This window comes from Salmo salar, chromosome ssa01 (genome assembly GCF_905237065.1).
Source record: "Salmo salar chromosome ssa01, Ssal_v3.1, whole genome shotgun sequence".
NCBI classification, from domain to species: domain Eukaryota; kingdom Metazoa; phylum Chordata; class Actinopteri; order Salmoniformes; family Salmonidae; genus Salmo; species Salmo salar.
The window spans coordinates 3,632,432-3,659,263 of NC_059442.1; the positions used below are offsets into that span (position 1 = coordinate 3,632,432).

A 26,832-nucleotide genomic window follows, 5' to 3' on the forward strand; every position below is an offset into this window, starting at 1 on the left:
TCCTCCCTCCCAGACTATAACCAGCTGTTCTATCTCTCCTGTTCTCCTCCCTCCCAGACTATAACCAGCTGTTCTATCTCTCCTGTCCTCCTCCCTCCCAGACTATAACCAGCTGTTCTATCTCTCCTGTCCTCCTCCCTCCCAGGGTATAACCAGCTGTTCTATCTCTCCTGTCCTCCTCCCTCCCAGACTATAACCAGCTGTTCTATCTCTCCTGTCCTCCTCCCTCCCAGACTATAACCAGCTGTTCTATCTCTCCTGTCCTCCTCCCTCCCAGACTATAACCAGCTGTTCTATCTCTCCTGTCCTCCTCCCTCCCAGACTATAACCAGCTGTTCTATCTCTCCTGTCCTCCTCCCTCCCAGGGTATAACCAGCTGTTCTATCTCTCCTGTCCTCCTCCCTCCCAGACTATAACCAGCTGTTCTATCTCTCCTGTCCTCCTCCCTCCCAGACTATAACCAGCTGTTCTATCTCTCCTGTCCTCCTCCCTCCCAGACTATAACCAGCTGTTCTATCTCTTCTGTCCTCCTCCCTCCCAGGGTATAACCAGCTGTTCTATCTCTCCTGTCCTCCTCCCTCCCAGACTATAACCAGCTGTTCTATCTCTCCTGTCCTCCTCCCTCCCAGACTATAACCAGCTGTTCTATCTCTCCTGTCCTCCTCCCTCCCAGACTATAACCAGCTGTTCTATCTCTCCTGTCCTCCTCCCTCCCAGGGTATAACCAGATGTTTATCATCCCTGTGGGAGCCACATCCATCCGCATCGGAGAGACTGTTGCCACTCGTAACTATCTGGGTGAGTACTTCATTCCTCGGACGACTGGGTGGTTAATGGTTAATGGTTAGCTAGCTATTAGCTAGCTAGCTATCAACTGTCCTGTACATTAAATGTCATTAAGATCAGTGAAGTGGCATTTAAGATCAAGAGTTCAATCTTATCATGACAACATGAGTATGTAGAGGAAAACTCTATTTAATGACTGTGACTGTAACCAAGGCTACTGTTTCTATCATCAGCCATTAAGAACCTGACTGTGACTGTAACCAAGGCTACTGTGTCTACCTCCAGCCATTAAGAACCTGACTGTGACTGTAACCAAGGCTACTGTGTCTATCATCAGACATTAAGAACCTGACTGTGACTGTAACCAAGGCTACCGTTTCTACCTCCAGCCATTAAGAACCTGACTGTGACTGTAACCAAGGCTACTGTTTCTACCTCCAGCCATTAAGAACCTGACTGTGACTGTAACCAAGGCTACTGTGTCTATCATCAGACATTAAGAACCTGACTGTGACTGTAACCAAGGCTACTGTGTCTACTCTCAGCCATTAAGAACCTGACTGTGACTGTAACCAAGGCTACTGTGTCTATCATCAGCCATTAAGAACCTGACTGTGACTGTAACCAAGGCTACTGTGTCTACCTCCAGCCATTAAGAACCTGACTGTGACTGTAACCAAGGCTACTGTGTCTATCATCAGCCATTAAGAACCTGACTGTGACTGTAACCAAGGCTACTGTGTCTATCATCAGCCATTAAGAACCTGACTGTGACTGTAACCAAGGCTACTGTGTCTATCATCAGACATTAAGAACCTGACTGTGACTGTAACCAAGGCTACCGTTTCTACCTCCAGCCATTAAGAACCTGACTGTGACTGTAACCAAGGCTACTGTGTCTATCATCAGCCATTAAGAACCTGACTGTGACTGTAACCAAGGCTACTGTGTCTATCATCAGCCATTAAGAACCTGACTGTGACTGTAACCAAGGCTACTGTGTCTACCTCCAGCCATTAAGAACCTGACTGTGACTGTAACCAAGGCAACTGTTTCTACCTCCAGCCATTAAGAACCTGACTGTGACTGTAACCAAGGCTACTGTGTCTATCATCAGCCATTAAGAACCTGACTGTGACTGTAACCAAGGCTACTGTGTCTATCATCAGCCATTAAGAACCTGACTGTGACTGTAACCAAGGCTACTGTGTCTATCATCAGCCATTAAGAACCTGACTGTGACTGTAACCAAGGCTACTGTGTACGAGGAAAACTCTATTTAATGAGTGACTGTAACCAAGGCTACCGTTTCTACCTCCAGCCATTAAGAACCTGACTGTGACTGTAACCAAGGCTACTGTGTCTATCATCAGCCATTAAGAACCTGACTGTGACTGTAACCAAGGCTACTGTGTCTATCATCAGCCATTAAGAACCTGACTGTGACTGTAACCAAGGCTACTGTGTGGGAAACTCTATCCATCAGCCATTAAGAACCTGACTGTGACTGTAACCAAGGCTACTGTGTCTATCATCAGCCATTAAGAACCTGACTGTGACTGTAACCAAGGCTACCGTTTCTACCTCCAGCCATTAAGAACCTGACTGTGACTGTAACCAAGGCTACCGTTTCTACCTCCAGCCATTAAGAACCTGACTGTGACTGTAACCAAGGCTACTGTGTCTATCATCAGCCATTAAGAACCTGACTGTGACTGTAACCAAGGCTACTGTGTCTATCATCAGCCATTAAGAACCTGACTGTGACTGTAACCAAGGCTACTGTGTCTATCATCAGCCATTAAGAACCTGACTGTGACTGTAACCAAGGCTACTGTGTCTATCATCAGCCATTAAGAACCTGACTGTGACTGTAACCAAGGCTACTGTGTCTATCATCAGACATTAAGAACCTGACTGTGACTGTAACCAAGGCTACTGTGTCTATCATCAGCCATTAAGAACCTGACTGTGACTGTAACCAAGGCTACTGTTTCTACCTCCAGCCATTAAGAACCTGACTGTGACTGTAACCAAGGCTACTGTGTCTATCATCAGCCATTAAGAACCTGACTGTGACTGTAACCAAGGCTACCGTTTCTACCTCCAGCCATTAAGAACCTGACTGTGACTGTAACCAAGGCTACCGTTTCTACCTCCAGCCATTAAGAACCTGACTGTGACTGTAACCAAGGCTACCGTTTCTACCTCCAGCCATTAAGAACCTGACTGTGACTGTAACCAAGGCTACTGTGTACGAGCTCTAGCCTTTAAGAACCTGAGTGACTGTAACCAAGGCTACCGTTTCTACCTCCAGCCATTAAGAACCTGACTGTGACTGTAACCAAGGCTACTGTGTACGAGGAAAACTCTATTTAATGAGTGACTGTAACCAAGGCTACCGTTTCTACCTCCAGCCATTAAGAACCTGCGTGGCGAGTACTACCTGAACGGCCACTGGGTGATTGAGTTCTCCAGGGCCACTCCAGTAGCTGGCACCATGCTATACTACCAGAGAGGGGCTGAGGGAGAGATGACTCCTGAGACCATCATCGGTCGCGGACCCACCACCGAGCCACTGGTCATAGAGGTCAGTCAGAGACACCTGGGACTGCGTCCAAAATGTCACCCTATTCCCTATATAGTGCACTACTTTAAATGGTACCCCATTCCCTATATAGTGCACTACTTTAAAGGTCACCCTATTCCCTATATAGTGCACTACTTTAAATGGTAACCTATTCCCTATATAGTGCACTACTTTAAATGGTAACCTATTCCCTATATAGTGCACTACTTTAAATGGTAAATTCCCAATAGTGCACTACTTTAAATGGTACCCTATTCCCTATATAGTGCACTACTTTAAATGGTACCCTATTCCCTATATAGTGCACTACTTTAAATGGTAACCTATTCCCTATATAGTGCACTACTTTAAATGGTAACCTATTCCCTATATAGTGCACTACTTTAAATGGTACCCTATTCCCTATATAGTGCACTACTTTAAATGGTAACCTATTCCCTATATAGTGCACTACTTTAAATGGTAACCTATTCCCTATATAGTGCACTACTTTAAATGGTAACCTATTCCCTATATAGTGCACTTTAAATGTACAGAATAGGGTGCCAGATTCAGATTCAAAACTTTATTGTCCCGTTCTTGTGGAATGGGAAATGTCTTTAGGTTTTACGTGCATGTGGCACACACACACACACACACACACACACACACACACACACACACACACACACACACACACACACACACACACACACACACACACACACACAGCAACTGTAGGCCTACATGATAAATCAATAGAGATGAACACATCAGCTGTCATCGACCTGAAACATTTGGGTTCATGTTTCTTTAGTACATTTACATTTTGCCAGTAAAATATTGAAAAATAAACACCATCTGGTACTACACTCTTAGAAGAAAAGGTTCTGTCCCCATAGGAGAACCCTTTGAAGAACCCTTTTTGGTTCTAGGTAGAACCCTTTTTGGTTCCAGGTAGAACCCTTTTTGGTTCCAGGTAGAACCCTTTTTGGTTCCAGGTAGAACCCTTTTTGGTTCCAGGTAGAACCCTTTTTGGTTCCAGGTAGAACCCTTTTTGGTTCCAGGTAGAACCCTTTTTGGTTCCAGGTAGAACCCTTTTTGGTTCCAGGTAGAACCCTTTTGGTTCCAGGTAGAACCCTTTTTGGTTCCAGGTAGAACCCTTTCCACAGAGGGTTCTATGGAACTCAAAAGGGTTCTTCCTGTGGAGAGAGTTGAAGTCTCATTTACGAACCCGTTTTTCTAAGTGTGTATAACCCTGGGTAGTAAGGGTAAACTTCTAGTACACATACCATTGTTGAAACAGACTCCCAGATATATAGTCTGTCTGTGCTGTCTCGCTAACAACGACCGTAGGAGTTGACAAGACAGCTCCAACAGATCTGGGACCAGACTCCCAACTACACTATATATACAAAAGTATGTGACACCCCTTCAAATGAGTGGATTCGGATATTTCGGCCACACCCGTTGCTGACACACAGCCATGCAATCTCCATAGACAAAGCTTGTTCGTCGGGAGCTTCGTGAGATGGGTTTCCATGGCCGAGCAGCTGCACACAAGCCTAAGATCACCATGTGCAACGCCAAGCGTCGGCTGCAGTGGTGTAAAGCTCGCCCCCATTGGATTCTGGAGCAGTGGAAACTCGTTCTCTGTGTTGATGAATCGCGCTTCACCATCTGGCAGTCCGACAGACAAATCTGGGTTTGGCAGGATGCCAGGAGAACGCTACCTGCCCCAATGCATAGTGCAAACTGTAAAGTTTGGTGGAGGAGGAATAATGGTCTGGGGCTGTTTTTCATGGTTCGGGCCCCTTAGTTCCAGTGAAGGGAACTCTTAACGCTACAGCATACAATGACATTCTAGATGATTCTGTGCTTCCAACTTTGTGGCAACAGTTTGGACAAGGCCCCTGTGCACAAAGCGAGGTCCATACAGAAATGGTTTGTCAAAATCTGTGTGGAAGAACTTGACTGGCCTGAACAGAGCCCTGACCTCAACCCCATCGAACACCTTTGGGATGAGTTGGAACGCCGACTGCTAGCCAGGCCTAATCGCCCAACATCAGCGCCCGACCTCACTAAATCTCTTGTTCCTGAATGGATGCAAGTCCCCCACAGCAATGTTCCAACATCTAGTGGAAAGCCTTCCCAGGAGAGTGGAGGCTGTTATAGCAGCAATGGAGGGGGACCAACTCCATATCAATACCCATGATTTTGGAATGAGATGTTAGACGAGCAGGTGTCCACATACTTTTGGTCATGTAGTGTATTTTTGAGATGCCGACCCTATTTGCAAAATCAGTGTCAGTAACGGTAATCTTTCATCAAATATACCAGTGTTGAAACAGATCTCCAGATGAGCGAACCTTTCCTTCTGTCTCCGTCTCCCTGTCCCCCCAGTTGATCAGCCAGGAACATAACCAGGGAGTAGAGTACGAGTATTACCTCCCTAACGGTCACTCCAGAGAGGGATACTACTGGAGCTTCGGCTCCTGGTCTGCCTGCAGCAGAGAGTGTGGTTCAGGTACGTGTCCCTCTTTACTCTAGTCTGTCACTGGAGTCTTTTTTTTTTTTTATTTTACCTGATGTTCTTCCTCGCTTTGACTTGACCTGGTTCTCCTGGTTCTCCTGGTTCTTCTGGTTCTCCTTGTTCTTCTGGTTCTCCTGGTTCTTCTGGTTCTCCTTGTTCTTCTGGTTCTTCTGGTTCTTCTGGTTCTTCTTGTTCTTCTGGTTCTCCTTGTTCTTCTGGTTCTTCTGGTTCTTCTGGTTCTCCTTGTTCTTCTGGTTCTTCTGGTTCTTCTGGTTCTCCTTGTTCTTCTGGTTCTTCTGGTTCTTCTGGTTCTTCATGTTCTTCTGGTTCTCCTTGTTCTTCTGGTTCTTCTGGTTCTTCTGGTTCTTCTTGTTCTTCTTGTTCTTCTGGTTCTTCTGGTTCTTCTGGTTCTTCTTGTTCTTCTGGTTCTTCTGGTTCTGGTTCTTCTTCTTGTTCTTGTTCCACTCAACAATAGTTAATGCTGTTTGTTTTTGACCAAAGTATCCTTGGACACAGTCTTCATTTAGCGTCTCTGCAGGACTGATTTCCTCCTCCTGCTCCCTCCACCAGGGTACCAGTCTCGTCTGGTGTTCTGTGCCATCGATAACGAGGCCTACCCAGACTACCTGTGCTCCGCCTTGCCACGCCCCCTCACCAACCGCACCTGCAACACTCAGCAGTGCCCTCAGACTCACAGGTGAGTCAGCCACTTCCTACAAGGCTCTACATTTCACAATAACTCCTTTTGGGGAATGAACAAGACACTGTTCAAGGAAGTGATGTGAGGTTACAGTCATGCACATCAAAGTAAGTCTGATAGCAACGTTGATTGTATTTTCTTAGACAGAAGTCAGTCAGTGGCCTTTGCGTCCTAGCTCAGAGATGAATGCCCTGATTTCCACGTCCATTATGGTGGAGTGTCTGTGCTGTACTTTGAGACAGACCATAGTTACTGTATGCTAAACAGACTGTACCTATCAAGGCCACTGTGATGAAGAAGACTGTATGTATGGTAGAGAAGCTGATATGGTGGAGTGATACCTTATTATGACTGACCTGTTAAGACTGATCCACGAAGCGTCTCAGAGTCAGTGTTGCCTTTTAGATCAGAATGAATAAGATGATATGGACAGATCCTAGATCAGAATGAATGAAAGATGATATGGACAGATCCTAGATCAGAATGAATGAAAGATGATATGGACAGATCCTAGATCAGAATGAATGAAAGATGATATGGACAGATCCTAGATCAGAATGAATGAAAGATGATATGGACAGATCCTAGATCAGAATGAATGAAAGATGATATGGACAGATCCTAGATCAGAATGAATGAAAGATGATATGGACAGATCCTAGATCAGCGCTTCTACAGTACTTTGAGACGCTTAATGGATATGGGCCCAGATCTTTCCCAGAGTTCACACGGGTTCTTCAGAAATCCCAGTTGGTGGAATCCCTCCTTGCTCCCTCCTCCTACCTGATTTCATCCTCCTTCCCGAAAACCTGGGAACTTTGGGAAAGTTTCTGGAATTTGCAATTATGCTGAGAATGGATGGAGCCAGTCCATAACCTGGGTTCAGTAGGTTTGTGTGTCCATACAGGAGCTGTCTGGCTGGGCCATAGAGATAGAAAGGGGGCCCATCCTTGTATCTGTGCCACAATGGCTTCAGTGACAGCATGGGCAGCGCCGAGCCCTCTTTCTCACTCTATGGTCTGGCTCCTCTCTCTGGTCTCCTCTCTCTCTGGTCTCCTCTCTCTGGTCTCCTCTCTCTCTGGTCTCCTCTCTCCTCTCTCTCTGGTCTCCTCTCTCTCTGGTCTCCTCTCTCTCTGGTCTCCTCTCTCTCTGGTCTCCTCTCTCCTCTCTCTCTGATCTCCTCTCTCTCTGATCTCCTCTCTCTCTGGTCTCCTCTCTCCTCTCTCTCTGGTCTCCTCCCTCCTCTCTCTCTGGTCTCCTCTCTCTCTGGTCTCCTCTCTCTCCTCTCTCTCTGATCTCCTCTCTCTGGTCTCCTCTCTCTCTGGTCTCCTCTCTCTGGTCTCCTCTCTCTCTGATCTCCTCTCTCTCTGGTCTCCTCTCTCTCTGGTCTCCTCTCTCTGGTCTCCTCTCTCTCAGGTCTCCTCTCTCCTCTCTCTGGTCTCCTCTCTCTCTGGTCTCCTCTCTCCTCTCTCTCTGATCTCCTCTCTCTCAGGTCTCCTCTCTCCTCTCTCAGGTCTCCTCTCTCCTCTCTCTGGTCTCCCCTCGCCTCTCTCTGGTCTCCCCTCTCCTCTCTCAGGTCTCCTCTCTCCTCTCTCAGGTCTCCTCTCTCCTCTCTCTCTGGTCTCCCCTCTCCTCTCTCTCTGGTCTCCCCTCTCCTCTCTCTCTGGTCTCCCCTCTCCTCTCTCAGGTCTCCTCTCTCCTCTCTCAGGTCTCCTCTCTCCTCTCTCCTCTCTCTCTGGTCTCCCCTCTCCTCTCTCTGGTCTCCTCTCTCTGGTCTCCTCTCTCTCAGGTCTCCTCTCTCCCCTCTCCTCTCTCTCTGGTCTCCCCTCTCCTCTCTCAGGTCTCCTCTCTCCTCTCTCAGGTCTCCTCTCTCCTCTCTCCTCTCTCTCTGGTCTCCTCTCTCTGGTCTCCTCTCTCTGGTCTCCTCTCTCTCAGGTCTCCTCTCTCCCCTCTCCTCTCTCTCTGATCTCCCCTCTCCTCTCTCAGGTCTCCTCTCTCCTCTCTCTCTGGTCTCCCCTCTCCTCTCTCTCTGATCTCCCCTCTCCTCTCTCTGATCTCCCCTCTCCTCTCTCTCAGGTCTCCTCTCTCCTCTCTCTCTGGTCTCCCCTCTCCTCTCTCTGGTCTCCTCTCTCTGGTCTCCTCTCTCTCAGGTCTCCTCTCTCCCCTCTCCTCTCTCTCTGGGCTCCTCTCTCTCAGGTCTCCCCTCTCCTCTCTCTCAGGTCTCCCCTCTCCTCTCTCTCAGGTCTCCTCTCTCCTCTCTCTCTGGTCTCCCCTCTCCTCTCTCTGGTCTCCTCTCTCCTCTCTCTGGTCTCCTCTCTCTCAGGTCTCCTCTCTCCCCTCTCCTCTCTCTCTGGGCTCCTCTCTCTCAGGTCTCCCCTCTCCTCTCTCTCAGGTCTCCCCTCTCCTCTCTCTCTGGGCTCCTCTCTCCTCTCTCTGCTCTCCTCTCTCTCAGGTCTCCCCTCTCCTCTCTCTCAGGTCTCCTCTCTCCTCTCTCTCTGGTCTCACTGTTGTGGGTAATGTTTGTTGTTGTCCCTGTTCATAAAGGATGGCATACCTGTATCAGCCACATGTGTGGACGCCCTCTGAAACCCCCAGAACATATGTGTACAGGTAACACAGGGCCTACGGTGGCCCGCTGCTCCAAAAAGCTTTAGTTTAGCATTTGACCTCAAACACAGGGGGGGTTGTATACCAGAGATCAAGGACGCATCCAAAATTGCACCCTATTCCCTATATAGTGCACTACTTTTGACCAGGGAATAGGATGTCATTTGAGATGCAACCCAAGTCGTCCTATACAGGCCAAAGCTTCAGATTCATTCCCACACTATATGGATATAATGCGAACGTGGACATAGACACCTTGGCTGTGTCATGGCACCCTATTCTCTATATAGTGCACTACTTTAGACCAGAGCCCTATATAGTGCACTACTTTAGACCAGGACCCTATATAGTGCACTACTTTTGACCAGGACCCTATATAGTGCACTACTTTTGACCAGGGCCCTATATAGTGCACTACTTTAGACCAGAGCCCTATATAGTGCACTACTTTAGACCAGAGCCCTATTCCCTATATAGTGCACTACTTTAGACCAGAGCCCTATATAGTGCACTACTATAGACCAGAGCCCTATTCCCTATATAGTGCACTACTTTAGACCAGGGCCCTATATAGTGCACTTCTTTAGACCAGGGCCCTATATAGTGCACTACTTTTGACCAGGGCGCTATATAGTGCACTACTTTTGACCAGGGCCCTATATAGTGCACTACTTTAGACCAGGGCCCTATATAGTGCACTACTTTAGACCAGAGCCCAATATAGTGCACTACTTTAGACCAGAGCCCAATATAGTGCACTACTTTAGACCAGAGCCCTATATAGTGCACTACTTTTGACCAGGGTCCTATGGGCTCTTGTGCACTATCTAGGGAATTAGGGTGCCATTTGGAACAGAAGCAGTTTATTTTATGTTAAAAGTTTAGTCTCTACACATCGAACACACATTTAGAGTATGGCACTACTCCCTGGGATGTGTTTGAGTTCAGTGTGAGTCTGTGTTCAGTGTTTAGTGTTGACGCCTGCTCTTCCATGTCGGGACCCAGAACAAAGGCAAGGGGCAACCATCCAGCTCAGAGATCCAAACTCTCTCTCTCCCTCTGTCCTCCCTTCTTCTATCCAGGGCTGCGTTCAGTACGTTTTTACATTCTGGAACGTTCCAGTGAACTGAACGCACCTCGGGCTCTCCTCCCTTCCCTCGTCTCCTCCTACTTTTCATTCCTTCTATCCAGCTCTCCTCACTCCTCCTCCCACCTTCTCCCTGTTTCCTCCCTTATCCTCCTCCTCCCACCTTCTCCCTGCTTCCTCCCTTATCCTCCTCCTCCCACCTTCTCCCTGCTTCCTCCCTTATCCTCCTCCTCCCACCTTCTCCCTGCTTCCTCCCTTATCCTCCTCCTCCCACCTTCTCCCTGCTTCCTCCCTTATCCTCCTCCTCCCACCTTCTCCCTGCTTCCTCCCTTATCCTCCTCCTCTCACCTTCTCCCTGCTTCCTCCCTTAATCCTCCTCCTCCCACCTTCTCCCTGCTTCCTCCCTTATCCTCCTCCTTCCACCTTCTCCCTGCTTCCTCCCTTATCCTCCTCCTCCCACCTTCTCCCTGCTTCCTCCCTTATCCTCCTCCTCCCACCTTCTCCCTGCTTCCTCCCTTATCCTCCTCCTCCCACCTTCTCCCTGCTTCCTCCCTTATCCTCCTCCTCCCACCTTCTCCCTGCTTCCTCCCACCTTCTCCCTGCTTCCTCCCTTATCCTCCTCCTTCCACCTTCTCCCTGCTTCCTCCCTTATCCTCCTCCTCCCACCTTCTCCCTGCTTCCTCCCTTATCCTCCTCCTCCCACCTTCTCCCTGCTTCCTCCCTTATCCTCCTCCTCCCACCTTCTCCCTGCTTCCTCCCTTATCCTCCTCCTCCCACCTTCTCCCTGCTTCCTCCCTTATCCTCCTCCTCCCACCTTCTCCCTGCTTCCTCCCTTATCCTCCTCCTCCCACCTTCTCCCTGCTTCCTCCCTTATCCTCCTCCTCCCACCTTCTCCCTGCTTCCTCCCTTATCCTCCTCCTCCCACCTTCTCCCTGCTTCCTCCCTTATCCTCCTCCTCCCACCTTCTCCCTGCTTCCTCCCTTATCCTCCTCCTCCCACCTTCTCCCTGCTTCCTCCCTTATCCTCCTCCTCCCACCTTCTCCCTGCTTCCTCCCTTATCCTCCTCCTTCCACCTTCTCACTGCTTCCTCCCTTATCCTCCTCCTCCCACCTTCTCCCTGCTTCCTCCCTTATCCTCCTCCTTCCACCTTCTCCCTGCTTCCTCCCTTATCCTCCTCCTCCCACCTTCTCCCTGCTTCCTCCCTTATCCTCCTCCTCCCACCTTCTCCCTGCTTCCTCCCTTATCCTCCTCCTCCCACCTTCTCCCTGTTTCCTCCCTTATCCTCCTCCTTCCACCTTCTCCCTGCTTCCTCCCTTATCCTCCTCCTTCCACCTTCTCCCTGCTTCCTCCCTTATCCTCCTCCTTCCACCTTCTCCCTGCTTCCTCCCTTATCCTCCTCCTCCCACCTTCTCCCTGCTTCCTCCCTTATCCTCCTCCTCCCACCTTCTCCCTGCTTCCTCCCTTATCCTCCTCCTCCCACCTTCTCCCTGTTTCCTCCCTTATCCTCCTCCTTCCACCTTCTCCCTGCTTCCTCCCTTATCCTCCTCCTCCCACCTTCTCCCTGCTTCCTCCCTTATCCTCCTCCTCCCACCTTCTCCCTGCTTCCTCCCTTATCCTCCTCCTCCCACCTTCTCCCTGCTTCCTCCCTTATCCGCCTCCTCTCACCTCCTTCCTTTTACTCCCTCTTCCTTGAGCAGTTTTAAGATAAAGTTCCTCTCCACTGAGAGAGTGAAAGTATTTGATGCTAGAATTGCATCAGAGGTCCCTTCCATGAACTTCGACCCCTAACCCTTAACCCCTGACCACTGATCCCTAAGCTGGGTTGCTGTCTGGTTTATTCAGTGTTGTCGTATAAAGCCTGCTGTCTGTCTGTGTCTGTTAACATAGTTTAATGTTTGTGTCCCAAATCTCTTAGCATGTGCACTACATAGTATGGAGAGTTTGGCAATGCATAACACGTAGTATGCTAGTGTGGGACATAGTTGTAGTGTTCTGTTACATCATAAAGACACTTGTTCTGTTACATCATAAAGACACTTGTTCTGTTACATCATAAAGACACTTGTTCTGTTACATCATAAAGACACTTGTTCTGTTACATCATAAAGACACTTGTTCTGTTACATCATAAAGACACTTGTTCTGTTACATCATAAAGACACTTGTTCTGTTACATCATAAAGACACATGTTCTTTCTCCTGGCCTGGCATTCATTCATGAAGAGTTTCAGCTGTAGAAGTGCTGCCCTATTATCAGGTTACACTGGACAGGTCAATTCAGTGTAATTTAAAAGGAAAAGCTGATCCTACATCAGCACTTCTACTATGGGGTGCTTTATGAATACCAGCTCTGTAGTGCCTGGGGTCTATATATCAGTCTGGTCTATATATCAGTCTGGTCTATATATCAGTCTGGTCTCTATATCAGTCTGGTCTCTATATCAGTATGGTCTATATATCAGTATGGTCTATATATCAGTCTGGTCTATATATCAGTCTGGTCTATATATCAGTATGGTCTATATATCAGTCTGATCTATATATCAGTATGGTCTATACATCAGTCTGGTCTATATATCAGTCTGGTCTATATATCAGTCTGGTCTATATATCAGTATGGTCTATATATCAGTATGATCTATATATCAGTATGGTCTATACATCAGTCTGGTCTATATATCAGTATGGTCTATATATCAGTATGGTCTATATATCAGTCTGGTCTATATATCAGTCTGGTCTATATATCAGTATGGTCTATATATCAGTCTGGTCTATATATCAGTCTGATCTATACATCAGTATGGTCTATATATCAGTATGGTCTATATATCAGTCTGGTCTATATATCAGTCTGGTCTATATATCAGTCTGGTGGTCTGGTCTATAAATCACTATGGTCTATATATCAGTATGGTCTATATATCAGTCTGGTCTATATATCAGTATGGTCTATATATCAGTCTGGTCTATATATCAGTCTGGTCTATATATCAGCCTGGTCTATATATCAGTCTAGTCTATATATCAGTCTGGTCTATATATCAGTCTGGTCTATATATCAGTATGGTCTATATATCAGTCTGGTCTATATATCAGTATGGTCTATATATCAGTCTGGTCTATATATCAGTATGGTCTATATATCAGTCTGGTCTATATATCAGTATGGTCTATATATCAATATGGTCTATATATCAGTCTGGTCTATAAATCAGTCTGGTCTATATATCAGTATGGTCTATATATCAATATGGTCTATACATCAGTATGGTCTATACATCAGTATGGTCTATATATCAGTCTGGTCTATATATCAGTCTGGTCTATAAATCAGTCTGGTCTATATATCAGTCTGGTCTATATATCAGTCTGGTCTATATATCAGTATGGTCTATATATCAGTCTGATCCATAAATCAGTCTGGTCTATATATCAGTATGGTCTATATATCAGTCTGATCTATATATCAGTATGGTCGATATATCAGTATGGTCTATACATCAGTCTGGTCTATATATCAGTATGGTCTATATATCAGTCTGGTCTATATATCAGTCTGGTCTATATATCAGTATGGTCTATATATCAGTCTGATCTATATATCAGCATGGTCTATACATCAGTCTGGTCTATATATCAGTCTGGTCTATATATCAGTCTGGTCTATATATCAGTATGGTCTATATATCAGTCTGGTCTATAAATCAGTATGGTCTATATATCAGTATGGTCTATATATCAGTATGGTCTATATATCAGTCTGGTCTATATATCAGTATGGTGGTCTGGTCTATATATCAGTCTGGTCTATATATCAGTCTGGTCTATATATCAGTATGGTCTATATATCAGTATGGTCTATATATCAGTATGGTCTATACATCAGTATGGTCTATATATCATTCTGGTCTATATATCAGTCTGGTCTATATATAAGTCTGGTCTATATATCAGTCTGGTCTATATATCAGTATGGTGGTCTGGTCTATATATCAGTATGGTCTATATATCAGTCTGGTCTATATATCAGTATGGTCTATATATCAGTATGGTCTATATATCAGTCTGGTCTATATATCAGTATGGTCTATATATCAGTCTGGTCTATATATCAGTCTGGTCTATATATCAGTATGGTCTATATATCAGTCTGGTCTATATATCAGTCTGGTCTATATATTAGTATGGTCTATATATCAGTATGGTCTATATATCAGTATGGTGGTCTGGTCTATACATCAGTCTGGTCTATATATCAATATGGTCTATATATCAGTCTGGTCTATATATCAGTATGGTCTATATATCAATCTGGTCTATATATCAGTCTGGTCTATATATCAGTCTGGTCTATATATCAGTCTGGTCTATATATCAGTCTGGTCTATATATCAGTCTGGTCTATATATCAGTATGGTCTATATATCAGTATGGTCTATATATCAGTCTGGTCTATATATCAGTATGGTCTATATATCAGTCTGGTCTATATATCAGTATGGTGGTCTGGTCTATATATCAGTATGGTCTATATATCAGTATGGTCTATATATCAGTATGGTGGTCTGGTCTATATATCAGTATGGTCTATATATCAGTCTGGTCTATATATCGGTATGGTCTATATATCAGTCTGGTCTATATATCATTCTGGTCTATATATCAGTATGGTCTATATATCAGTATGGTCTATATATCAGTATGGTCTATATATCAGTCTGGTCTATATATCAGTCTGGTCTATAAATCAGTCTGGTCTATATATCAGTCTGGTCTATATATCAGTATGGTGGTCTGGTCTATATATCAGTATGGTCTATATATCAGTCTGGTCTATATATCAGTATGGTCTATATATCAGTATGGTATATATATCTGTCTGGTCTATATATCAGTATGGTCTATATATCAGTCTGGTCTATATATCAGTCTGGTCTATATATCAGTATGGTCTATATATCAGTCTGGTCTATATATCAGTCTGGTCTATATATCAGTATGGTCTATATATCAGTATGGTGGTCTGGTCTATATATCAGTCTGGTCTATATATCAGTATGGTGGTCTGGTCTATATATCAGTCTGGTCTATATATCAGTATGGTCTATATATCAGTCTGGTCTATATATCAGTCTGGTCTATATATCAGTCTGGTCTATATATCAGTCTGGTCTATATATCAGTATGGTCTATATATCAGTATGGTCTATATATCAGTATGGTCTATATATCAGTCTGGTCTATATATCAGTATGGTGGTCTGGTCTATATATCAGTATGGTCTATATATCAGTATGGTCTATATATCAGTATGGTGGTCTGGTCTATATATCAACATGGTCTATATATCAGTCTGGTCTATATATCGGTATGGTCTATATATCAGTCTGGTCTATATATCATTCTGGTCTATATATCAGTATGGTCTATATATCAGTATGGTCTATATATCAGTATGGTCTATATATCGGTATGGTCTATATATCAATCTGGTCTATATATCATTCTGGTCTATATATCAGTATGGTCTATATATCAGTCTGGTCTATATATCAGTCTGGTCTATATATCAGTCTGGTCTATATATCAGTATGGTGGTCTGGTCTATATATCAGTATGGTCTATATATCAGTCTGGTCTATATATCAGTCTGGTCTATTTATCAGTCTGGTCAATATATCAGTCTGGTCTATATATCAGTCTGGTCTATATATCAGTATGGTCTATATATCAGTCTGGTCTATATATCAGTATGGTCTATATATCAGTCTGGTCTATATATCAGTCTGGTCTATATATCAGTATGGTCTATATATCAGTATGGTGGTCTGGTCTATATATCAGTATGGTCTATATATCAGTCTGGTCTATATATCGGTATGGTCTATATATCAGTCTGGTCTATATATCATTCTGGTCTATATATAAGTATGGTCTATATATCAGTATTGTCTATATATCAGTATGGTCTATATATCGGTATGGTCTATATATCAGTCTGCTCTATATATCATTCTGGTCTATATATCAGTATGGTATATATATCAGTCTGGTCTATATATCAGTCTGGTCTATATATCAGTCTGGTCTATATATCAGTATGGTGGTCTGGTCTATATATCAGTCTGGTCTATATATCAGTATGGTCTATATATCAGTCTGGTCTATATATCAGTATGGTCTATATATCAGTATGGTCTATACATCAGTCTGGTCTATATATCAGTCTGGTCTATATATCAGTCTGGTCTATATATCAGTATGGTCTATATATCAGTCTGATCTATATATCAGTATGGTCTATATATCAGTCTGGTCTATATATCAGTATGGTCTATATATCAGTCTGGTCTATATATCAGTCTGGTCTATATATCAGTCTGGTCTATATATCAGTATGGTCTATATATCAGTCTGGTCTATAAATCAGTATGGTCTATATATCTGTCTGGTCTATATATCAGTATGGTGGTCTGGTCTATATATCAGTATGGTCTATATATCAGTCTGGTCTATATATCAGTCTGGTCTATATATCAGTATGGTCTATATATCAGTATGGTCTATATATCAGTATGGTCTATACATCAGTATGGTCTATATATCAGTCTGGTCTTTATATCAGTCTGGTCTATATATCAGTCTGGTCTATAAATCAGTCTGGTCTATATATCAGTCTGGTCTATATATCAGTATGGTGGTCTGGTCTATATATCAGTATGGTCTATATATCAGTCTGGTCTATATATCAGTCTGGTCTATATATCAGTCTGGTCTATATATCAGTATGGTCTATATATCAGTCTGGTCTATATATCAGTATGGTCTATATATCAGTCTGGTCTATATATCAGTCTGGTCTATATATCAGTATGGTCTATATATCAGTATGGTCTATATATCAGTCTGGTCTATATATTAGTATGGTCTATATATCAGTATGGTCTATATATCAGTATGGTGGTCTGGTCTATATATCAGTCTGGTCTATATATCAGTATGGTCTATATATCAGTCTGGTCTATATATCAGTATGGTCTATATATCAATCTGGTCTATATATCAGTCTGGTCTATATATCAGTCTGGTCTATATATCAGTATGGTCTATATATCAGTCTGGTCTATATATCAGTCTGGTCTATATATCAGTATGGTCTATATATCAGTATGGTCTATATATCAGTCTGGTCTATATATCAGTATGGTCTATATATCAGTCTGGTCTATATATCAGTATGGTGGTCTGGTCTATATATCAGTATGGTCTATATATCAGTATGGTCTATATATCAGTATGGTGGTCTGGTCTATATATTAGTATGGTCTATATATCAGTCTGTTCTATATATCGGTATGGTCTATATATCAGTCTGGTCTATATATCATTCTGGTCTATATATCATTCTGGTCTATATATCAGTATGGTCTATATATCAGTATGGTCTATATATCAGTCTGGTCTATAAATCAGTCTGGTCTATATATCAGTCTGGTCTATATATCAGTATGGTGGTCTGGTCTATATATCAGTATGGTCTATATATCAGTCTGGTCTATATATCAGTGTGGTCTATATATCAGTATGGTCTATATATCAGTCTGGTCTATATATCAGTATGGTCTATATATCAGTCTGGTCTATAAATCAGTATGGTCTATATATCAGTATGGTCTATATATCAGTATGGTCTATATATCAGTCTGGTCTATATATCAGTATGGTCTATATATCAGTATGGTGGTCTGGTCTATATATCAGTCTGGTCTATATATCAGTATGGTGGTCTGGTCTATATATCAGTCTGGTCTATATATCAGTATGGTCTATATATCAGTCTGGTCTATATATCAGTCTGGTCTACATATCAGTCTGGTCTATATATCAGTATGGTCTATATATCAGTATGGTCTATATATCAGTATGGTCTATATATCAGTCTGGTCTATATATCAGTATGGTGGTCTGGTCTATATATCAGTATGGTCTATATGTCAGTATGGTCTATATATCAGTATGGTGGTCTGGTCTATATATCAGTATGGTCTATATATCAGTCTGGTCTATATATCGGTATGGTCTATATATCAGTCTGGTCTATATATCATTCTGGTCTATATATCAGTATGGTCTATATATCAGTATGGTCTATATATCAGTATGGTCTATATATCGGTATGGTCTATATATCAGTCTGGTCTATATATCATTCTGGTCTATATATCAGTATGGTCTATATATCAGTCTGGTCTATATATCAGTCTGGTCTATATATCAGTATGGTGGTCTGGTCTATATATCAGTATGGTCTATATATCAGTCTGGTCTATATATCAGTCTGGTCTATTTATCAGTCTGGTCAATATATCAGTCTGGTCTATATATCAGTCTGGTCTATATATCAGTATGGTCTATATATCAGTCTGGTCTATTTATCAGTATGGTCTATATATCAGTATGGTCTATATATCAGTCTGGTCTATATATCAGTCTGGTCTATATATCAGTATGGTCTATATATCAGTATGGTGGTCTGGTCTATATATCAGTATGGTCTATATATCAGTCTGGTCTATATATCGGTATGGTCTATATATCAGTCTGGTCTATATATCATTCTGGTCTATATATAAGTATGGTTTATATATCAGTATGGTCTATATATCAGTATGGTCTATATATCGGTATGGTCTATATTCAGTCTGGTCTATATATCATTCTGGTCTATATATCAGTCTGGTCTATATATCAGTCTGGTCTATATATCAGTCTGGTCTATATATCAGTATGGTGGTCTGGTCTATATATCAGTCTGGTCTATATATCAGTATGGTCTATATATCAGTCTGATCTATATATCAGTATGGTCTATATATCAGTATGGTCTATACATCAGTCTGGTCTATATATCAGTCTGGTCTATATATCAGTCTGGTCTATATATCAGTATGGTCTATATATCAGTCTGATCTATATATCAGTATGGTCTATATATCAGTCTGGTCTATATATCAGTATGGTCTATATATCAGTCTGGTCTATATATCAGTCTGGTCTATATATCAGTCTGGTCTATATATCAGTATGGTCTATATATCAGTCTGGTCTTTAAATCAGTATGGTCTATATATCTGTCTGGTCTATATATCAGTATGGTGGTCTGGTCTATATATCAGTATGGTCTATATATCAGTCTGGTCTATATATCAGTCTGGTCTATTTATCAGTATGGTCTATATATCAGTATGGTCTATATATCAGTATGGTCTATACATCAGTATGGTCTATATATCAGTCTGGTCTTTATATCAGTCTGGTCTATATATCAGTCTGGTCTATAAATCAGTCTGGTCTATATATCAGTCTGGTCTATATATCAGTATGGTGGTCTGGTCTATATATCAGTCTGGTCTATATATCAGTCTGGTCTATATATCAGTCTGGTCTATATATCAGTATGGTCTTTATATCAGTATGGTCTATATATCAGTCTGGTCTATATATCAGTATGGTCTATATATCAGTCTGGTCTATATATCAGTCTGGTCTATATATCAGTATGGTCTATATATCAGTATGGTCTATATATCAGTCTGGTCTATATATTAGTATGGTCTATATATCAGTATGGTCTATATATCAGTATGGTGGTCTGGTCTATATATCAGTCTGGTCTATATATCAGTATGGTCTATATATCAGTCTGGTCTATATATCAGTATGGTCTATATATCAATCTGGTCTATATATCAGTCTGGTCTATATATCAGTCTGGTCTATATATCAGTATGGTCTATATATCAGTCTGGTCTATATATCAGTATGGTCTATATATCAGTATGGTCTATATATCAGTCTGGTCTATATATCAGTATGGTCTATATATCAGTCTGGTCTATATATCAGTATGGTGGTCTGGTCTATATATCAGTATGGTCTATATATCAGTATGGTCTATATATCAGTATGGTGGTCTGGTCTATATATTAGTATGGTCTATATATCAGTCTGTTCTATATATCGGTATGGTCTATATATCAGTCTGGTCTATATATCATTCTGGTCTATATATCAGTATGGTCTATATATCAGTATGGTCTATATATCAGTCTGGTCTATATATCAGTCTGGTCTATAAATCAGTCTGGTCTATATATCAGTCTGGTCTATATATCAGTATGGTGGTCTGGTCTATATATCAGTATGGTCTATATATCAGTCTGGTCTATATATCAGTGTGGTCTATATATCAGTATGGTCTATATATCAGTCTGGTCTATATATCAGTATGGTCTATATATCAGTCTGGTCTATATATCAGTATGGTCTATATATCACTATGGTCTATATATCAGTCTGGTATATATATCAGTATGGTCTATATATCAGTATGGTGGTCTGGTCTATATATCAGTCTGGTCTATATATCAGTATGGTGGTCTGGTCTATATATCAGTCTGGTCTATATATCAGTATGGTCTATATATCAGTCTGGTCTCTATATCAGTATGGTCTATATATCAGTCTGGTCTATATATCAGTCTGGTCTATATATCAGTATGGTCTATATATCAGTCTGGTCTATATATCAGTATGGTGGTCTGGTCTATATATCAGTATGGTCTATATATCAGTATGGTCTATATATCAGTATGGTGGTCTGGTCTATATATCAGTATGGTCTATATATCAGTCTGGTCTAAATATCGGTATGGTCTATATATCAGTCTGGTCTATATATCATTCTGGTCTATATATCAGTATGGTCTATATATCAGTATGGTCTATATATCAGTCTGGTCTATATATCAGTCTGGTCTATATATCAGTCTGGTCTATATATCATTCTGGTCTATATATCAGTATGGTCTATATATCAGTCTGGTCTATATATCAGTCTGGTCTATATATCATTCTGGTCTATATATCAGTATGGTCTATATATCAGTCTGGTCTATATATCAGTCTGGTCTATATATCAGTATGGTCTATATATCAGTATGGTGGTCTGGTCTATATATCAGTATGGTCTATATATCAGTCTGGTCTATATATCAGTCTGGTCTATATATCAGTCTGGTCTATATATCAGTCTGGTCTATATATCAGTATGGTGGTTTGGTCTATATATCAGTATGGTCTATATATCAGTCTGGTCTATATCAGTCTGGTCTATATATCAGTCTGGTCTAAATATCAGTCTGGTCTATATATCAGTCTGGTCTATATATCAGTATGGTCTATATATCAGTATGGTCTATATATCAGTCTGGTCTATATATCAGTATGGTGGTCTGGTCTATATATCAGTATGGTCTATATATCAGTCTGGTCTATATATCAGTCTGGTCTATATATCAGTATGGTCTATATATCAGTCTGGTCTATATATCAGTCTGGTGGTCTGGTCTATATATCAGTCTGGTCTATATATCAGTATGGTCTATATATCTGTCTGGTCTATATATCAGTATGGTCTATATATCAGTCTGGTCTATATATCCGTATGGTCTATATATCAGTCTGGTCTATATATCATTCTGGTCTATATATCAGTCTGGTCTATATATCAGTCTGGTCTATATATCAGTCTGGTCTATTTATCAGTCTGGTCTATAAATCAGTCTGGTCTATATATCAGTCTGGTCTATAAATCAGTCTGGTCTATATATCAGTCTGGTCTATATATCAGTCTGGTCTATATATCAGTCTGGTCTATATACAGTGTTAGTCTGTCTGTCAGTAAATAGCAGTGTTTTGTTCCGTTTGGTACTGTCTAGGGGCAGTATGGTAAATAACGGTTGCCTATGAACCCTGGGTAGACTGTTCTCTGTTTAGGGGAACGTGACCTCATTAGTGTTAAGGTTTCATCTGTAAGGGCTGGGCTGGTCTATGCTGTATTTTACGATATACAGGTATTGATGCACTGACCGATTTGGATTTTTACTTTACTTTCTAGAAACCGTATTTGAATGTTTTGGTTTTTGTTAAATGTGATACTCCGTGTGTGACGTCCATTTTTAGACGTTACTTCGCTGCACATCTCTCTCAGAAGCACATTTGTTCCTCGAACTCGAAACACCTGCATTGTCTGCATGGTCGATGCAGTGCATATAAGCAATGTTGATAACAACGATGCTGTTTTCGCTTTGCTTCTTAATATAAATCCACTAGCCTTCTATAACGACGCTATTAGTTTGTGTTTCTTTACATCTGCAAACATCTAGTTTGTCTTTTCTTAGCAAGTTGGGCCTAAATATTGTTAGCCGTAAATTGTTAGCCGCTGATGCTAATTGCTAGCTAGATTAGCCGCTGATGCTAATCGCTAGCTAGATAATAAATGTAAATGAGTCACATGCAGCCACTCTCAGCCACTCTGAATCACATGCAGCCACTCTGAATCACATGCAGCCACTCTGAATCACATGCAGCCACTCTGAATCACATGCAGCCACTCTGAATCACATGCAGCCACTCTGAATCACATGCAGCCACTCTGAATCACATGCAGCCACTCTGAATCACATGCAGCCACTCTGAATCAGATGCAGTTATTAACTCCCGTCTCTCTGCCCCAGCTGGACGACAGGTGAATGGAACGTGTGCTCTGTGTCGTGTGGCGGCGGCTCTCAGGTGCGCAGTGTGCAGTGTGTCTCCCATGATGCATCAGGGCCCCGTGTGGTGGAGGACGCCGTCTGTGCAGCCTACGCCCTCACCCCGCCCACCCTGCAGACCTGCAACATGCAGCGTTGTGTCTCTTGGAGGGCTTCTGTCTGGAGCGCGGTAGGTACTGCAGTCAGAAGAGGGGTAGACCTGAGGGTGGTAGGTACTGCAGTCAGAAGAGGGGTAGACCTGAGCGTGGTAGGTACTGCAGTCAGAAGAGGGGTAGACCTGAGCGTGGTAGGTACTGCAGTCAGAAGAGAGAGAGGGGTAGACCCGAGCGTGGTAGGTACTGCAGTCAGAAGAGGGGTAGACCTGAGCGTGGTAGGTACTGCAGTCAGAAGAGAGAGAGAGGGGTAGACCTGAGCGTGGTAGGTACTGCAGTCAGAAGAGAGAGAGAGGGGTAGACCTGAGCGTGGTAGGTACTGCAGTCAGAAGAGGGGTAGACCTGAGCGTGGTAGGTACTGCAGTCAGAAGAGAGAGAGGGGTAGACCTAAGTGTGGTAGGTACTGCAGTCAGAAGAGGGGTAGACCTGAGCGTGGTAGGTACTGCAGTCAGAAGAGAGAGAGGGGTAGACCTGAGGGTGGTAGGTACTGCAGTCAGAAGAGGGGTAGACCTGAGCGTGGTAGGTACTGCAGTCAGAAGAGGGGTAGACCTGAGCGTGGTAGGTACTGCAGTCAGAAGAGAGAGAGGGGTAGACCCGAGCGTGGTAGGTACTGCAGTCAGAAGAGGGGTAGACCTGAGCGTGGTAGGTACTGCAGTCAGAAGAGAGAGAGGGGTAGACCTGAGCGTGGTAGGTACTGCAGTCAGAAGAGAGAGAGGGGTATTCCTGAGCGTGGTAGGTACTGCAGTCAGAAGAGAGATAGAGGGGTAGACCTGAGCGCGGTAGGTTCTGCAGTCAGAAGAGAGAGAGAGGGGTAGACCTGAGCGTGGTAGGTACTGCAGTCAGAAGAGAGAGAGAGGGGTAGACCTGAGCGTGGTAGGTACTGCAGTCAGAAGAGGGGTAGACCTGAGCGTGGTAGGTACTGCAGTCAGAAGAGAGAGAGGGGTAGACCTGAGTGTGGTAGGTACTGCAGTCAGAAGAGGGGTAGACCTGAGCGTGGTAGGTACTGCAGTCAGAAGAGAGAGAGGGGTATTCCTGAGCGCGGTAGGTACTGCAGTCAGAAGAGGGAGAGGGGTAGACCTGAGCGTGGTAGGTACTGCAGTCAGAAGAGAGAGAGGGGTATTCCTGAGCGCGGTAGGTACTGCAGTCAGAAGAGGGAGAGGGGTAGACCTGAGCGCGGTAGGTACTGCAGTCAGAAGAGGGAGAGGGGTAGACCTGAGTGTGGTAGGTACTGCAGTCAGAAGAGAGAGAGGGGTATTCCTGAGCGCGGTAGGTACTGCAGTCAGAAGAGAGAGAGAGGTAGACCTGAGCGTGGTAGGTAATGCAGTCGGAAGAGAGAGAGAGGTAGACCTGAGCGTGGTAGGTACTGCAGTCAGAAGAGAGAGAGAGGTAGACCTGAGCGTGGTAGGTACTGCAGTCAGAAGAGAGAGAGGGGTAGACCTGAGTGTGGTAGGTACTGCAGTCAGAAGAGGGGTAAACCTGAGCGTGGTAGGTACTGCAGTCAGAAGAGAGAGAGGGGTATTCCTGAGCGCGGTAGGTACTGCAGTCAGAAGAGGGAGAGGGGTAGACCTGAGCGTGGTAGGTACTGCAGTCAGAAGAGAGAGAGGGGTATTCCTGAGCGCGGTAGGTACTGCAGTCAGAAGAGAGAGAGAGGGGTAGACCTGAGCGTGGTAGGTACTGCAGTCAGAAGAGAGAGAGGGGTAGACCTGAGCGTGGTAGGTACTGCAGTCAGAAGAGAGAGAGGGGTAGACCTGAGCGTGGTAGGTACTGCAGTCAGAAGAGAGAGAGAGGTAGACCTGAGCGTGGTAGGTACTGCAGTCAGAAGAGAGAGAGGGGTAGACCTGAGCGTGGTAGGTACTGCAGTCAGAAGAGAGAGAGGGGTAGACCTGAGCGTGGTAGGTACTGCAGTCAGAAGAGAGAGAGAGGGGTAGACCTGAGTGTGGTAGGTACTGCAGTCAGAAGAGAGAGAGGGGTAGACCTGAGTGTGGTAGGTACTGCAGTCAGAAGAGAGAGAGGGGTATTCCTGAGCGTGGTAGGTACTGCAGTCAGAAGAGAGAGAGAGGGGTAGACCTGAGCGTGGTAGGTACTGCAGTCAGAAGAGAGAGAGGGGTAGACCTGAGCGTGGTAGGTACTGCAGTCAGAAGAGAGAGAGGGGTATTCCTGAGCGTGGTAGGTACTGCAGTCAGAAGAGAGAGAGAGGGGTAGACCTGAGCGTGGTAGGTACTGCAGTTAGAAGAGAGAGAGGGGTAGACCTGAGCGTGGTAGGTACTGCAGTCAGAAGAGAGAGAGGGGTAGACCTGAGCGTGGTAGGTACTGCAGTCAGAAGAGAGAGAGAGGTAGACCTGAGCGTGGTAGGTACTGCAGTCAGAAGAGAGAGAGGGGTATTCCTGAGCGCGGTAGGTACTGCAGTCAGAAGAGAGAGAGGGGTAGACCTGAGCGTGGTAGGTAATGCAGTCAGAAGAGAGAGAGGGGTAGACCTGAGCGTGGTAGGTACTGCACCCTTCAGGGTCCCCAGGACCGAGTTTGGGAAACCTTTTGATGTTTGTAGATTTGTAAGGTGGGAAGTTCTACCACTACACTCCAGTGAGTCACGTCAGATGGCATCACTCCAACACAACGCTCGACCCTCAACCGATCTGTCTTGTACGACGTTGGAATTTAGATTTTGCTCGTCCGCATAACGCTAGTTCGTAAATTCTGAAAATCACTCCGCTCTCGGACAGCTATGACGCACTGGTAAATCATGCTCGTGCATGCAAACTTACTCCAGCTAGTAGCCTGGTACAAGGTTATTGGACTGGTCAAACGGTAGCTAGCTAGTTTGCCAGCTTGTTGCTGAAGTCGTAAGGCACCAAAGTTGTGGGACTGTTCTCAGAAATCAGCACGTATCTGACCCTGACGGTTGGCACTGTGCCTCGCTACTTTTGGAACATTTTGGCCGATGCGATAACGTGAGATACCGCACTGATTCATACCTACTATCCAGATCTAGAAACAGGACGAGGGTCTAGTTTTATTTATGGAGTAGTGATCAATCCCACTGTATGTTGTGTTCTCTCCAGTGCTCAGTGACATGTGGGACAGGGGATCAGTCCAGAGAGGTGATGTGTGTCGGAGCAGCATCGGTCCAGTTAGCAGACACTTCCTGCTCCGCCTCACTCCGCCCCGTAGACACCCAGCCCTGCTCCATGCCCGCATGCCTACTGGCTGTCAGCTGGCACGTTGGAGACTGGGGACTGGTGAGTGGCACACAGACAGACACACAAACTCATTATACACACACACGTGCATATGCAATTAACACATAGACGCGCGCACACACGCACGCACACGCACACACACGTACACACACTAATGCAATTAACACTCTCCACCTCTCCTCCTCACGTCCGCTCCTCTCCTCTCCTCTGTGTCTCCTCTCCTCTCCTCCACCTCTCCTCCTCCTCCTCCTCTCCACCTCTCCACCTCTCCTCTCCTCTCCTCTCCTCTCCTCTCCTCTCCTCTCCTCTCCTCTCCTCTCCTCTCCTCTCCTCTCCTCTCCTCTCCTCTCCTCTCCTCTCCTCTCCTCTCCTCTCCTCTCCTCTCCTCTCCTCTCTTGTTTCCAGTGCTCTAAAAGCTGTGCTTCAGGTCTGCGTGAGCGCCAGGTGATGTGTTCTGACAGAGAGAGGAACCTGTACCCAGTGAAACGTTGTAACTCCAACCTTAAACCCCTCACAGTGGAGCCCTGCAACACACAGCCCTGCTACCGCCCACAGGGTGAGACAGTGTGTGTGTGTGTGTGTGT

General features: G+C 44.0%; 1 protein-coding gene across 2 annotated transcripts in view; it reads left to right on the forward strand.

The window, feature by feature from the left end:
• The window catches only part of paplna (papilin a, proteoglycan-like sulfated glycoprotein), a 91,506-nt gene that overhangs the window by 31,674 nt on the left and 33,000 nt on the right, over window positions 1-26,832 (forward strand). The window contains exons 8-15 of one of the 2 annotated variants that reach the window (XM_045706090.1): window positions 718-798; window positions 3,204-3,376; window positions 5,759-5,882; window positions 6,459-6,585; window positions 9,133-9,198; window positions 22,864-23,068; window positions 26,111-26,287; window positions 26,654-26,804. In XM_045706090.1, coding sequence (XP_045562046.1) covers window positions 718-798; window positions 3,204-3,376; window positions 5,759-5,882; window positions 6,459-6,585; window positions 9,133-9,198; window positions 22,864-23,068; window positions 26,111-26,287; window positions 26,654-26,804 — 1,104 coding nt within the window. The remainder of the gene's footprint in view (window positions 1-717; window positions 799-3,203; window positions 3,377-5,758; window positions 5,883-6,458; window positions 6,586-9,132; window positions 9,199-22,863; window positions 23,069-26,110; window positions 26,288-26,653; window positions 26,805-26,832) is intronic. The other variant, XM_045706122.1, reaches the window with a different exon arrangement.